Below are 14964 nucleotides of genomic sequence, written 5' to 3'. Positions count from 1 at the left end.
GTTCGGTGCTCTGCTGAGTGGGTCTGCCGGAGCAGCTGCTTTGAGAAAGTGCGAGAGGAGTTTCGCATCCCTGGAAAGGTATCGAGTCCGGATTCCTCCCCACAAAAATGCCATGGTCAGAGCGCAGAAGCCTAAAAAAAGAGAGAGAGCCAGAGAGAAACCAGGTTGGCTAAGCACGCGGAGCGTTCACACGTTCATTTGCTTCCCGCTTATGCAGGTGGCGACTCTGACACGCGGGGTGCCCGTGTGCACGGCTTGCTTCAGCAAAGCATTGTGTTCGCGGGGGGTGGGGGTTGCTTACTGACGTCTGCAGTCGTGGAGGGGTGTGAACACGTACACGTGTTGGACGTGGAAGCTTTACGGACGTACTATCCATGCCAGAGCTTGATTACGAAATCGGAGATGATAGGATCATAGAATTGCAGTGTTAGAAGGGACATTGAGGATCATTTATAGTCCAGCCTCCTGCAATACAGGAATATGTCAGCCGCACGAGCTTCACTGCTTAATTGTTTTTTTAAAAAACACAACAACAAAAGTGTAGGCGCCAAAAGGTAGATTTCTTGCAAATGTGGAACAGGTTGCACCTGTCAGAGTGTCAGTTGCAAAAGGAATGAAACGGTTAAAATCAACTTTTAAAAAGTGATAAACTTAAAGCAGATTGAGACACCACATCAACATTCCAGATGCCTGGGTCGTCTTCTGGAAACCAAAATGGTTTTAACAAGTGCTGAACAGAGTACAGTGAAGCCACCTGCCTGTTATCAATCAGCAAGGAGTTCCAAAGTGTAGGCACTGCTGCACCAAAAGGTAGATTTCTTGCAAATGTGAAACAGGTTGCACCTGTCAGAGGGTCAGTTCCTGCAGCTGAAAATGCTTAGAAAGCAGGACCCAGGCCAGAATGAGCAGCCTTACAGAACGTACTTTAATGTGTTGGGCAGCAGACAGAAGGCCAAGCACATCTGCAGTGTTGCCATTTCTGCCTCACCAGCTGCCCACACTAAGCCTCTGAAGAGGCAACCATCTACCACCTTGCTAGGGTCCTTGCTCCGTCCTGAGGAGAGTGTGTGATGTGATACAGCTTTCATAACTGCCTATAACTAAGCATAGAAGTGTAGTAATCGTACCGCTCTATTCTGCCTTGGTCAGACCACACCTGGAATACTGTGTCCAGTTCTGGGCACCACAATTTAAGAAGGGTGTTGACAAGCTGGAATGTGTGCAGAGGAGGGCAACCAAGATGATCAAGGGTCTAGAAGCCAAGACTTATGAGGAATGGTTGAGGGAGCTGGGTATATTTAGCCTGGAAAAGAGGAGACTGAGAGGAGATATGATTTTTGTTTTTTTTAGTCGTTTAGTCGTGTCCGACTCTTCATGGCCCCATGGACCAGAGCACGCCAGGCACTCCTGTCTTCCACTGTCTCCCGCAGTTTGGTCAAACTCATGTTAGTAACTTCGAGAACACTGTCCAGCCATCTCATCCTCTGTCATCCCCTTCTCCTTGTGCCCTCCATCTTTCCCAACATCAGGGTCTTTCCCAGGGAGTCTTCTCTTCTCATGAGGTGGCCAAAGTATTGGAGTCTCAGTTTCAGGATCTGTCCTTCCAGTGAGCACTCAGGGCTGATTTCCTTCAGAATGGATAGGTTTGATCTTCTTGCAGTCCATGGGACTCTCAAGAGTCTCCTCCAGCACCAGAATTCAAAAGCATCAATTCTTCGGCAATCAGTCTTCTTTATGGTCCAGCTCTCACTTGCATATAATAGCTATCTTCAAATGTGTAAACCAGGGGTCAGCAACCTTTTTCAGCCGTGGGCCGGTCCACCGGCCCTCAGACCATGTGGTGGACCGGACTATATTTTTTGGGGGGAAATTAACAAATTCCTGTGCCCCACAAATAAACCAGAGATGATTTTAAATAAAAGCACACATTCTACTCATGTAAAAACATGCTGATTCCCAGACCCTCCGTGGGCCGGATTGAGAAGGTGATTGGGCCGCATTTGGCCCCTGGGCCTTAGGTTGCATACGCCTGATCTAAACGGCTTTCACATGGAGGATGGATCAAGTTTCCTTTCTCCTGCTCTGGAGGGTAGGACCCGAACCAATGGATTCAAGTAACAAGAAGAGATATTCCGACTAAACTTCAGGAAGAACTTTCTGAGGGGAAGTGGAACGGTCTCCCTTGGGAGGTTGTGGACTCTCCTTCCTTGCAAGTTTTAAAGCAGTGGTTGGATGGCCATCTGTCATGGACGCTTTAGCTGAGATTCCTACATTGCGGGGGTTGGACTAGATGACCCTTGGTCCCCTTCCAATTGAAATGTAAAGATAAAGAAGGTACCTTTTACCATGTGTGGTGGACGTGTCCTAAGGTGAAAGACTTCTGGGGAAAGATTTATAATGAATTTTTAAAAATGTTGAAATATACATTTATTAAGAAACCAGAAGCCTTTCTACTGGGAATAATAGGATTGGAACTGCCCAAAAAGGATATTAGATTGTTTTTGTATGCCACCACTGCAGCAATAATTTTATTAGCCAAAAATTGGAAATCGCAAGAAATACCAACAATAGAAGAATGGCAGATGAAGATGTTGGACTTTTTGGAGCTGGCCGACCTGACTGGAAGAATCCCCAATCAGAAAGAAGAGGAACACCAAGAACAATGGAAGAAGTTTAAAGACTATTTAATTAAATATTGTAATATAAGACAACTAGAAGCTACTTGAATTTATCAGTTTGGTTTAGGAATAGAATATGATTAAAGTGTAAAACATTATGGGAGAAATTATGAAAAGAAGCTAAGAAAGTAATTTGAAAAAGTAAATTTTGTCAGAAAGAAGAGATTGGAAAACTGCTACAAGGGGAAACAATGGAACTCAGTTAGGGGGGATTTGAGGAAGTCAATTAACAATCAAAAGCAAATTGGATTTTAGAAGGATTGGGTTTATTGAGGAGATTTCACCCCTCCCATATCCAAGAATCTCCTGAGGAGTCTGCTGATTCTCCAGAGAGGAGGAGGCGTGTTCTGCTCTCTACTTATTCTGCTCCAGCACCAAGTCAGTCAGTGTCGGGGGGGGGGGGGGGAGAGAGACTGAGTGTTAGAGATCGTGTGTAGAGATAAGGTTGCTGCTAAGAGCAGCTGCAGACACTCAGTGCAGTGCAGCATTCATTTATGCTTAGACCTATTTAGCTCTGTATATAGTTTGTATAGTTGTAGATAGAATAAAGAAGATATTCTACAGAGCTGCTCTCAGAGTTGTTTATATACTCTGCTAGACTCTGCTAGACTCTGCTGTGCGACGACTGTCTTCTTGTAGAAGTGAATCCAGTGCTCACAGCTCTAAGCTGTGAGTCCACAGCACTTTGACCTGTTCCTGTGCAGAAGGTGGTCTCTGGAAGTGCTACCCAGCTCGCCTAGCCCAGTTGGGCTGAAGTGGATGAGTCCAGTTGGTGGCACTGGCTCAAGGGCGATGCTGACATTTATTTGTATGTCCTTTTTATCATTTTTCTTTTTCTTTTCTTTCTTTTTTCTTTTTTGTATGTTATATTTGTTATAAACCTGGAAAATTAATTAAAAAATTGGGGGGGGGGGGGAGAGCTGTGTGTTTGAGTGCTTAACTTGGCCCCTTTCAGCCTCCCCAAATTTCTCCCTCTCCTGCAGCGATGCCCGAGGGCCCGACTGTGAAGAGGTTCCAGCTTCACTGCTCCTCATTTGTGGGGCAGGGTGTGACCAAAGTAGGGGGAAGCACAAAGCAGATGAACCCGGATGATCTGAAGGGGCTGATGCTGCAAGACACTCAGGTGAGTCTCGCACCCATTTGGCTCCCCCAAATACTTTGTGTATTTTTCCCTCGTCTCTGCTGCAATTCATTTGAATTTTTACAGCATTCAGAATACCGTATTTTTCGCTCCATAGGATGCACTTTTTCCCCTCCAAAAATGAAGGGGAAATGTGTGTGCGTCCTATGGGGCGAATGCAGGCTTTCGCTGAAGCCTGGAGAGCGAGAGGCATCGGTGCGCACCGACCCCTCTCGCTCTCCAGGCTTCAGGAAGCTATCCGCAAGCCTTGCAAGCCCGGTGGGAATTCCTGCGCGCTCACAAGGCTTGCAGGCAGCAGCCTGCAGCCCCGGCGAGTGTCCGCAAGCCTTGCGCGCCCGGCAGGAGGTCCCGCCGAGCGCGCGAGGCTTGGGGCGGCAGCTTGTCGCCCGAAGCACGCGGAGCCCTCCGGAGGGTGCCCCGTGCTTCTTGCAGGTGTGCACAAGGCTTGGGGCGGCAGCCGCGGCAATAATTTTTTTTATTCATTTCCCCCCCCAAAAAACGAGATGCGTCCTATGGGCCGGTGCGCCCTATAGAACAAAAAATACGGTAATACTGCTGTATGTTTATTCAAAACCTGCCAAGGATTCCAGTTCATTTTGTTGTCTCTTTAAGTAGTTTGTAAAAAGTTCCCATTCTTCTTTGAAGTCACAGTTGTCTTTCTCTCGCAATTTGTATGTCAGTTTCGCATAACAGATAGATAATTTAAGGATTTATAAAATTTTACAATATGCAGAGAATAATATGCGTTGAGAAATCAGAGTGGAGCTGAGGGAAGTCACGGGGGGGGGAGGCGGAGGGCTTTTTGTGGAGGGGGAGGGAAAAAAGAGGGAGGAAATAATGAAGAGGATATGTTTTGATAATTTGTTATGTTGAAATTCTTAATAAAAATTATTTTCAAAAAAAAAAGAAAGGGAAAAAAAGAATAATATTGCTGTAAGTTGGTGGGATCTAGACTTGACCTAAATTTCTGGAATCAAGTGGGTGCTAGAATTTAATTAATGCTTGGAGTATTAAAACTAGGTAGTCACACCCAATGTGTTTTTAAGCTGTTGGACGTGTCAACAGCTACTAAAGATAAGCTGCTTTGACATCTGTATTGGATGTTTCTAAATCCTCTGAAATTAGCATGTGCAGTATTAAGTTTTAATTAGGCCAAGCCCAAGATGATGCTTTGAGTGATGTAAAGGTAAAGGGACGCCTGACCATTAGGTCCAGTCGCAGCCGACTCTGGGGTTGCGGTGCTCATCTCGCTTTACTGGCCGAGGGAGCCGGCGTACAGCTTCCGGGTCATATAGCCAGCATGACTAAGCCGCTTCTGGCGAACCAGAGCAACGCACGGAAACGCCTTTACATTCCCGCCGGAGCAGTACCTATTTATCTACTTGCACTTTGACGTGCTTTTGAACTGCTAGGTTGGCAGGAGCAGGGACCGAGCAACGGGAGCTCACCCCGTCGCAGGGATTCGAACCGCCGACCTTCTAATCGGCAAGTCCTATGCTCTGTGGTTTAACCCACAGCGCCACCCGAGTCCCCTTTTGAGTGATGTATTAACAGCTAATTAACAGACCAGTTTCCTTGTAGGGAGCTACTGGCAGCTTAGCTGGTAGAGCATGTCTTTATCAGTGATGGCCAAACTTTCCTCTCCAGCTGTTTTGGGACAACAACTCCCATCATCCCTAGCTAACAGGACCGATGGTCAGGGGTGATGGGAATTGTAGTCCCAAAACAGCTAGAGGGCCAGTTTTGGCCATCACTGTTAGAGTCATGGGTTCAAACGCCACATTGGGCAAAAGATTCCTGCATTGCAGGGGGTTGGACTAGATGACCCTCGGGGTCCCTTCCAGCTCTTACAATTCTATGGCTCTATGATAGCCTGTTTGGTAATGATCTGCTAGCACAACAAAGGCTCAAATGCCAATCTCCTTTGCAAACGATTTCTCCCTCAACTGAGAAGCCAATGCTAGTGTTTTAGGAATGACAGTTTGGAGTTATGGAACGGAGTTAGCAAGCAGCGGGTTGGGGAGAGAGAGTCAGAGAGCGATGGTGTTGCTGTGTGCCTCCCAGATTTTTCCTGATGAGCTTGTGAAGTTGTTATGTGAGTTCATTCTGAAGACTTCGGCAAGTATCCCATCAGGTCCACCAGCTTTGTTGTTTTCCAGTTGGTGGTTGTTGTTGTTTAGTCGTTTAGTCATGTCCGACTCTTCGTGACCCCATGGACCAGAGCATGCCAGGCACTCCTGTCTTCCACCGCCTCCCGCAGTTTGGTCAGGCTCATGTGTGTAGCTTCGAGAACACTGTCCAACCATCTCGTCCTCTGTCGTCCCCTTCTCCTTGTGCCCTCCATCTTTCCCAACATCAGGGTCTTTTCCAGGGAGTCTTCTCTTCTCATGAGGTGGCCAAAGTATTGGAGCCTCAGCTTCAGGATCTGTCCTTCCAGTGAGCACTCAGGGCTGATTTCCTTCAGAATGGAGAGGTTTGATCTTCTTGCAGTCCATGGGACTCTCAAGAGTCTCCTCCAGCACCAGAATTCAAAAGCATCAATTATTCGGCGATCAGCCTTCTTCATGGTCCAGCTCTCACTTCCATACATCACTACTGGGAAAACCATAGCTTTAACTATACGGACCTTTGTTGGCAAGGTGATGTCTCTGCTTTTTAAGATGCTGTCTAGGTTTGCCATCGCCTTTCTCCCAAGGAGCAGGGGTCTTTTAATTTCGTGACTGCTGTCACCATCTGTAGTGATCATGGAGCCCAAAAAAGTAAAATCTCTCACTGCCTCCATTTCTTCCCCTTCTATTTGCCAGGAGGTGATGGGCCCAGTGGCCATGATCTTCGTTTTTTTGATGTTGAGCTTCAGACCATATTTTGTGCTCTCCTCTTTCACCCTCATTAAAAGGTTCTTTAATTCCTCCTCGCTTTCTGCCATCAAGGTTGTGTCATCTGCATATTTGAGGTTGTTGATATTTCTTCCGGCAATCTTAATTCTGGCTTGGGATTCATCCAGTCCAGCTTTTCGCATGATGAATTCTGCATATAAGTTAAATAACCAGGGAGACAATATACAGCCTTGCCGTACTCCTTTTCCAATTTTGAACCAATCAGTTGTTCCATATCCAGTTCTAACTGTAGCTTCTTGTCCCACATAGAGATTTCTCAGGAGACAGATGAGGTGATCAGGCACTCCCATTTCTTTAAGAACTTGCCATAGTTTGCTGTGGTCGACACAGTCAAAGGCTTTTGCATAGTCAATGAAGCAGAAGTAGATGTCTTTCTGGAACTCTCTAGCTTTCTCCATAATCCAGCGCATGTTTGCAATTTGGTCTCTGGTTCCTCTGCCCCTTCGAAATCCAGCTTGCACTTCTGGGAATTCTCGGTCCAGATACTGCTTAAATCTGCCTTGTAGAATTTTAAGCATAACCTTGCTGGCATGTGAAATGAGTGCAATTGTGCGGTAGTTGGCGCATTCTTTGGCACTGCCCTTCTTTGAGATTGGAATGTAGACTGATCTTCTCCAATCCTCTGGCCACTGCTGAGTTTTCCAAATTTGCTGGCATATTGAGTGTAGCACCTTGACAGCATCATCGTTTAAAATTTTAAATAGTTCAGCTGGAATATCATCACTTCCACTGGCCTTGTTATTAGCAGTGCTTTCTAAGGCCCATTTGACTTCACTCTCCAGGATGTCTGGCTCAAGGTCAGCAACCACACTACCTGGAGTGTACGAGACATCCATTTCTTTCTGGTATAATTCCTCTGTGTATTCTTGCCACCTCTTCTTGATGTCTTCTGCTTCTGTTAGGTCCTTTCCACTTTTGTCCTTTATTATGGTAATCTTTGTACGAAATGTTCCTTTCATATCTCCAATTTTCTTCAACAGATCTCTGGTTTTTCCCATTCTATTGTTTTCCTCTATTTCTTTGCATTGCTCGTTTAAGAAGGCCTTCTTGTCTCGCCTTGCTATTCTTTGAAAATCTGCATTCAATTTCCTGTATCTTTTACTATCTCCCTCGCATTTTGCTTGCCTTCTCTCTCCCATTATTTGTAAGGCCTCGTTGGACAGCCACTTTGCTTTCTTGCATTTCCTTTTCATTGGGATGGTTTTAGTTGCTGCCTCCTGTATAATGTTACGAGCCTCCATCCATAGTTCTTCAGGCACTCTGTCCACCAAATCTAAATCCTTAAACCTGTTCCTCACTTCCACTGTGTATTCATAAGGGATTTGACTTAGATTGTATCTTACTGGAGCAGTGGTTTTTCCTACTTTCTTCAGTTTAAGCTTGAATTTTGCTATAAGAAGCTGATGATCTGAGCCACAGTCTGCTCCAGGTCTTGTTTTTGCTGACTGTATAGAGCTTCTCCATCTTTGGCTGCAGAGAATATAATCAATCTGATTTCGATGATGCCCATCTGGTGATGTCCATGTGTAGAGTCGTCTGTTGTGTTGTTGGAAAAGAGTGTTTGTGATGACCAGCTTGTTCTCTTGGCAGAACTCTTATTAGCCTTTGCCCTGCTTCGTTTTGAACTCCAAGGCCAAACTTGCCAGTTGTTCCTTTTATCTCTTGACTCCCTACTTTAGCATTCCAATCCCCTATAATGAGAAGAACATCCTTCTTTGGTGTCATTTCTATAAGGTGTTGTAAGTCTTCATAGAATTGGTCAATTTCAGTTTCTTCAGCACCAGTGGTTGGTGCATAAACTTGGATTACTGTGATGTTAAAAGGTCTGCCTTGGATTCGTATCGAGATCATTCTATCATTTTTGAGATTGCATCCCAGTACAGCTTTTGCCACTCTTTTGTTGACTATGAGTGCCACTCCATTTCTTTTACGGGATTCTTGCCCATAGTAGTAGATATGATGGTCATCCGAACTGAATTCGCCCATTCCCGTCCATTTTAGTTCACTGATGCCCAGGATGTCAATATTTATTCTTGCCATCTCATTTTTGACCACATCCAACTTACCAAGGTTCATGGTTCTTACATTCCAGGTTCCTATGCAATATTTTTCTTTACAGCATTGGACTTTCCTTTCGCTTCCAGGCATATCCGCAACTGAGCGTCCTTTCGGCTTTGGCCCAGCCGCTTCATCAGCTCTGGATCTACTTGTACGTGTCCTCCGCTCTTCCTCAGTAGCATGTTGGACGCCTTCCGACCTGAGGGGCTCATCTTCCAGCGTCATAACTTTTATATGCCTTCTGTCTTTGTCCATGGAGTTTTCTTGGCAGGGATACTGGAGTGGCTTGCCGGTTCCTGCTCCAGGTGGATCACGTTTGGTCAAAACTCTCCACTATGACCTGTCCATCTTGGGTGGCCCTGCACGGCATAGCTCATAGCTTCTCTGAGTTATTCAAGCCCCTTCGCCACGGCAAGGCAGTGATCCATGAAGGGGCCAGTTGGTGGTGCTGTGGTCTAAACCACTGAGCCTCTTGGGCTTCCTGATCAGAAGGTTGGCGGTTCGAATCCCCACAACGGAGTGAGCTCCCGTTGCTCTGTCCCTGCTCCTGCCAACCTAGCAGTTTGAAAGCACGCCAGTGCAAGTAGATAAATAGGTACCACTGCAGTGAGAAGGTAAACGGCGTTTCCGTGTGCCCTGGTTTCCATCAGGGTGTTCCATTGTGCAAGAAGCAGTTTAGTCATGCTGGCCACATAATCCGGAAAACTGTCTGTGGACAAACGCCGGCTCCCTCAGCCTGAAAGCGAGATGAGTACTGCAACCCCATACTCGCCTTCGACTGGACTTAACCGTCCAGGGGTCCTTTACCTTTACCCATAGCTGTACAGTCATACCTCATGTTACGTTTGCTTCATGTTACATTCTTTCAGGTTACGTCCCGCAGCGACCCGGAAGTACCGGAAAGGTTTATTTCTGGGTTTCGCCGCTCGCACATGCGCAGAAGTGCAAAATGACGTCATGCACATGTGCAGAAGCAGCGAATCGCAACCCACTGCAGGTTGCGCTCTTTTCATGTTGCGAACGGGTCTCCGGAACAGATCCCCTTCACAGCCAGAGGTACCACTGTTCACAACTCTAGATGGCTCTTGGGGTTCCTTCCAACTCTATGATTTCTTTATTCTATGAACTCTGGAAATTGTACATCTGTATGATGAATACAGTGTAGAACAGAAAATGATGCCTTCTGATATCCCCAATTTTTTTCAGGTCCATGGGAAGAATTTATTCCTGGCTTTTGGTGGAGTTCAGGAAGCAGCGACAAGCCACGAGGGCTCGTCTACAGAACCTTCCGAACCCGGGTCAAGCAGCCAGGGGATGGGCCTTGACAGAGGCAGTCCCATTCTCCAGAGCTGGGAAGGAAGCAAGGCCGACTCTGGGGGTCCGGGGGGCCCCCTGCAGGAGGAGCATGAAGCTGATTTGCCATCATTTATGGACGACACTGCCGGACCCCCTTGGAAATGGCTACGATTCCACTTTTGGCTCTATGGGAGCGTCCGTGCCAATGAGTTTGCAAGGGCCAACAAGGCTAATAAAAGAGGGGACTGGAAAGATCCGGTTCCCAGGTACGAATTTGATAATTGCTACGCTGTGCAGAGGGACGCGGGTGGTGCTGTGGGTTAAAGCACAGAGCCTAGGACTTGCTGAGCAGAAGGTCGGCAGTTCGAATCCCTGTGAAGGGAGGCGTTGCGCATTTTGAGCAGCCAGCTTTTCTCATGAAACGCAAGGAAGTGAACAGGAGCACCAAACTGCCCGTGAGTTATAATCCCCAGATTTGCACGGCTGCGTAAGATTGAAGTGTCTTAAGCAAGAATGAGATAAACCTGCATCTGGAAGCATCAGCCTGCTATGGGCCTAAGTCCCAAGGTGTTTAGGGCTTTGTAAATGAGAGGTAAAGGGACGTGGGTGGCACTGTGGGTTAAACCACAGAGCCTAGGACTTGCCGATCAGAAGGTCGGCGGGTCGAATCCCCGCAACGGGGTGAGCTCCCGTTGTTCGGTCCCTGCTCCTGCCAACCTAGCAGTTCGAAAGCACGTCAAAGTGCAAGTAGATAAATAGGTACCGCTCTGGCGGGAAGGTAAATGGCGTTTCCGTGCACTGCTCTGGTTCGCCAGAAGCGGCTTAGTCATGCTGGCCACATGACCCGGAAGCTGTATGCCAGCTCCCTTGGCCAATAAAGCGAGATGAGCGTCGCAACCCCAGAATCGGCCATGACTGGACCTAATGTCAGGGGTCCCTTTACCTTTACCTTTACGCTGTGCAGATGCCACAAAAAAATAGGCCCAGGTAGCTTCCTGTTTGCACAGAGTTGTGAGCAAAAACTGTCATAAGTCCTAATGCAAGTGTTAGCCTACAGTGACATGGATTTCAAGCACTGGCAAATAGACCAAGGCAGCAGCTTACACTTTTTCTAAACCAGAGGTGCAGAACCTTCGGCTCACAGGCTAATCTTTTTGCAAAAACACGTCCAGCCATCCATCAGCTGATTGGCTGGGTCAGGGCCAGATTTAGAGTTGTGCAGGCGGTTCCCTGTACCAGGCATCAACCTAAGAGGGCCAAGAACAACAACAACAACCTTTATATGAGTACCTACTGAGAAGATCTACAAAAATGTAACTTTACCAAAAAGAATTATTGTGCTAATAGGAAATATTTAGGGATGGGGGCACTAAATTTCCTCCTTGCTCAGGGTGCCATATTACCAAAATCCGCCCCGTCTGGCTTGGACTTCTAATTTAAGCAAGCAGGTGGGCCAGAGGACAGAGGATTCTGTGCAGCGTGTCCTCTCTCCTGTTGCTCGCTTGAAGGAGAAGTGTGCAGCTGCTTCAAAGAGCACTTTTGTGGAGCTCTGTTTTGAACCTGTGCAGGCTATTTGAAGCAGCCTTCCTGCCTCTTTCAAACATTGGCTGGGCGGGGTGGAGTTGAGGGGAGGAATGCACCAGTCTGCAATTTTGCAAAGCCCTTTTCTAAACATCACTGAGCAATGTTAAAAGGAAGGGTACACTGCTTCAAAGAGTGCTTTTGCAAAGGGGTTTCAGACAGGTCTCCTTTGACGCAGACAGCAGAGCAGGGGGAATTGTCTTAAAATCCCCTTGCAAACAGTAGAAGGACTTTGAAGCTGTAGCAGGCTACCAACAGCCCAATGTCTGCCTGATGATTGGAGACGCTGCACGTGGGATTTGGAAAGATGAGTGGAGCCACCCACCTGTCAATCACTTGACACCATTTGATTGACATACAGGTGGTCCCTGCTTCTCAGATTTGGCCAGATCACAATAAGACTCTGGATCATAGAGACCAAAATGTTTCCCCACCCCTATTCTAAGACAATAAGATATTCTTCGTTCGACTTTCAGGCTGGTTCTGCATTTTGATGGAGGGGGCTTTCTCGTCTTTTATAACTGCCGGATCCATAGCTGCTGTTCTCCTACTGCTGAGCCAGCTACTGATATCCTGAGCTTGGAGTTTGATCAGGAACGCGCTTTGGGGGCCCTGTGCAAAGCTATACCTGTGTGCCACACCCTCCTGGACCAAAGATATTTCTCAGGGCTTGGTATGTATCGGGTTGTACAGTATCTCTTTAGTTTTCTTCCCAGTACAGTGGTACCTTGGTTCTCAAACGTAATCTGTTCTGGAAGTCCGTTCCAAAACCAAAGCGTTCTGAAACCAAGGCGCGCTTTCCCATAGAAAGTAATGCAAAATGGATTAATCCATTCCAGATTTTTAAAAACAATCCATAAAACAGCAATTTAACATGAATTTTATTATCTAAGGACACCACTGATCCACAAAAGGAAAGCAATAAAAAATGTACAGTGGTACCTCGGGTTACAGACACTTCAGGCTACAGATGCTTCAGGTTACAAACTACTCTAACCCAGAAATAGTACCTTGGGTTAAGAACTTTGCTTCAGGATGAGAACAGAAATCACAGAGTGGCAGCACGGCAGCAGCGGGAGGCCCCATTAGCTAAAGTGGTACCTCAGGTTAAGAACAGTTTCAGGTTAAGAACGGTGGTGAAGGCCCTGTGTGAGTGTCTGGAGGCGGGTGGAGGATGGATGGCGGCTAACAGATTGAGGTTGAATCCTGACAAGACAGAAGTACTGTTTTGAGGGAAAAGGAGGCGGGCGGTTGTGGAAGACTCCCTGGTCCTGAATGGGGTAACTGTGCCCCTGAAGGACCAAGTGTGCAGCCTGGGAGTCATTTTGGACTCGCAGCTGTCCATGGAAGCACAGGTCAATTCTGTGTCCAGGGCAGCTGTCTACCAGCTCCATCTGATACACAGGCTGAGACCCTACCTGCCCGCAGACTGTCTCACCAGGGTGGTGCATGCTCTAGTTATCTCCCGCTTGGACTACTGCAATGTGCTTTATGTGGGGCTACCTTTGAAGGTGACCTGTAAACTACAACTAATCCAGAATGCGGCAGCTAGACTGGTGACTGGGAGTGGCCGCTGAGACAATATAACACCGGTCCTGAAAGACCTCCATTGGCTCCCAGTACTTTTCCGAGCGCAATTCAAAGTGTTGGTGCTGACCTTTAAAGCCCTAAACGGCCTCATCTCAGTATACCTGAAGGAGCGTCTCCACCCCCATCATTCAGCCTGGACACTGAGGTCCAGCTCCAAGGGTCTTCTGACGGTCCCCTCCCTGCAAGAAGTGAGGTTACAGGGAACCAGGCAGAGGCCTTCTCGGTAGTGGCGCCCACCCTGTGGAACGCCCTCTCATCAGATGTCAAAGAAATAAACAACTATCAGACTTTTAGGAGACATCTGAAGGCAGCCCTGTTTAGGGAAGCTTCTAATATTGGATGAATCATTGTATTTTAATATTCTGCTGGAAGCTGCCCAGAGTGCCTGGGGAAACCAAGCCAGATAAATAATATATTATCATTATCATTATCATTTTGTCTTCTTCTTTTTTTTTGTATCTCTTCGCCTACTATACCCAGTAAAAAGGCTTCTGGGTTTTTTTAACAAAAGTATTTTTGAACATTTTCTTTGACTCATTATACAGTGGTACCTCGGGTTAAGAACTTAATTCATTCTGGAGGTCCGTTCTTAACCTGAAACTGTTCTTAACCTGAAGTACCACTTTAGCTAATGAGGCCTCCCGCTGCTGCCACCGCACGATTTCTGTTCTTAACCCGAGGTACTATTTCTGGGTTAGCAGAGTCTGTAACCTGAAGCGTCTGTAACCCGAGGTACCACTATATATCATTTCCCAGAAAACCTTTACCTCTTTACAAGTCCACCACATATGGTAAAAGATACCTTCCTTTTCTTTACATTTCCAACACTCACTAGATCTTGTCCTATGCATTTTAGCAAGTTTTGATGTTATTAAATGCCCTGTTTTAAACATTTCATCCCAGGGAATATCATTAAGAACGAGGCCCTGTACCTAGCGAAGATCCATCCACTCTCCCTCGGATCCCTCCTGCCACTCCCGGAACTCAGGTCCCTACTTGACCATGCTGTTCGCTTCGCCTCGGAGTGGTTCATCAACAAGCAGCAGAGAGGGAGGCAACATTGGCAGATCTACCAGAAAGAGAGATGCCCTGAAGGGCACCAGGTGAGGAAAGAAGCCTTTGGTCCCCCAGATGGACTGAGAAGACTTACCTGGTGGTGTCCCCAGTGCCAGCCTCAAGTTGGTCAGGAAGAGGATGAGGACCTTTCTACTCGCGGCAGTTGAAGGGTTAAGCCTCTCTGCCCCCGGTTGGATTGTGCTAGGATGCTAAAATTTGAAGAGAGAGCAGTGCAGGGTGGGCGGGCACATGCCCACGATTGCTATGGAGAAGCCACCCAAACCATAACCATTTCCAACCTGGTTTTAATACTGACGAGTACTTACCAAGCGGCTAGTCCTCATCGTATTGTGGCATTCATGTCCCCAGTCCTCGCTTGGGTGATGGTGGGGTGTTGTTGTTGTTTGAAATGTGGCCTTGGGCCGCGTTAAGCGTGAGCCGGATCACAGTTAAATGAAAGATGTTGGACTAACAAAAACGGAGACAGCTGTTGAACTTTGAGTTTCTCAGTCTGAAAGACAGATTTTTCAGTTAGCATAGCAGCCAAGGCTGTTGCAATAGACAGCAGAAGTTTAGCATTCTGCCTTTTTGGAGAATGAGAGCCCCATATAGATGTTGAGAAGTTCCTGGTTTCTGTATTAAAGTTTTATTTGTTACTTGACAGAAA

The 14964-nt window shown here is 46.9% G+C and overlaps 1 protein-coding gene across 2 annotated transcripts; it reads left to right on the top strand.

Moving 5' to 3' along the window:
• NEIL2 (nei like DNA glycosylase 2) lies at window positions 1-14964 on the top strand. 2 transcript variants are annotated; one of them, XM_081001142.1, is made up of 5 exons: window positions 1-78; window positions 3662-3801; window positions 9981-10336; window positions 12128-12324; window positions 14145-14964. In XM_081001142.1, the coding sequence occupies exons 2-5, from the start codon at window positions 3664-3666 to the stop codon at window positions 14462-14464; spliced, it is 1011 nt and encodes a 336-aa protein (XP_080857268.1). In that variant the 5' UTR covers window positions 1-78; window positions 3662-3663; the 3' UTR covers window positions 14465-14964. The 2 variants fall into 2 exon arrangements, with proteins under 2 accessions (XP_080857268.1, XP_080857267.1); XM_081001141.1 differs by having other exon boundaries at window positions 17-164.

The sequence above is a fragment of the Podarcis pityusensis genome, assembly GCF_964106645.2.
Source record: "Podarcis pityusensis genome assembly, chromosome: 3".
Lineage (NCBI taxonomy): Eukaryota > Metazoa > Chordata > Lepidosauria > Squamata > Lacertidae > Podarcis > Podarcis pityusensis.
The sequence above is the reverse complement of the archived record's forward strand: the minus strand, read 5'-3'. Positions and strand labels throughout refer to the sequence as shown.

Bases quoted from the DNA above. Each gene is read 5' to 3' on its own strand.
- NEIL2 (XM_081001141.1), top strand. From the start codon at position 113: ATGGTCAGAGCGCAGAAGCCTAAAAAAAGAGAGAGAGCCAGAGAGAAA. The intron at 10,337-12,127 runs GTACGAATTTGA...TTCGACTTTCAG, and splicing joins TGGAAAGATCCGGTTCCCAG to GCTGGTTCTGCATTTTGATG. The intron at 12,325-14,144 runs GTATGTATCGGG...ATTTCATCCCAG, and splicing joins AAGATATTTCTCAGGGCTTG to GGAATATCATTAAGAACGAG.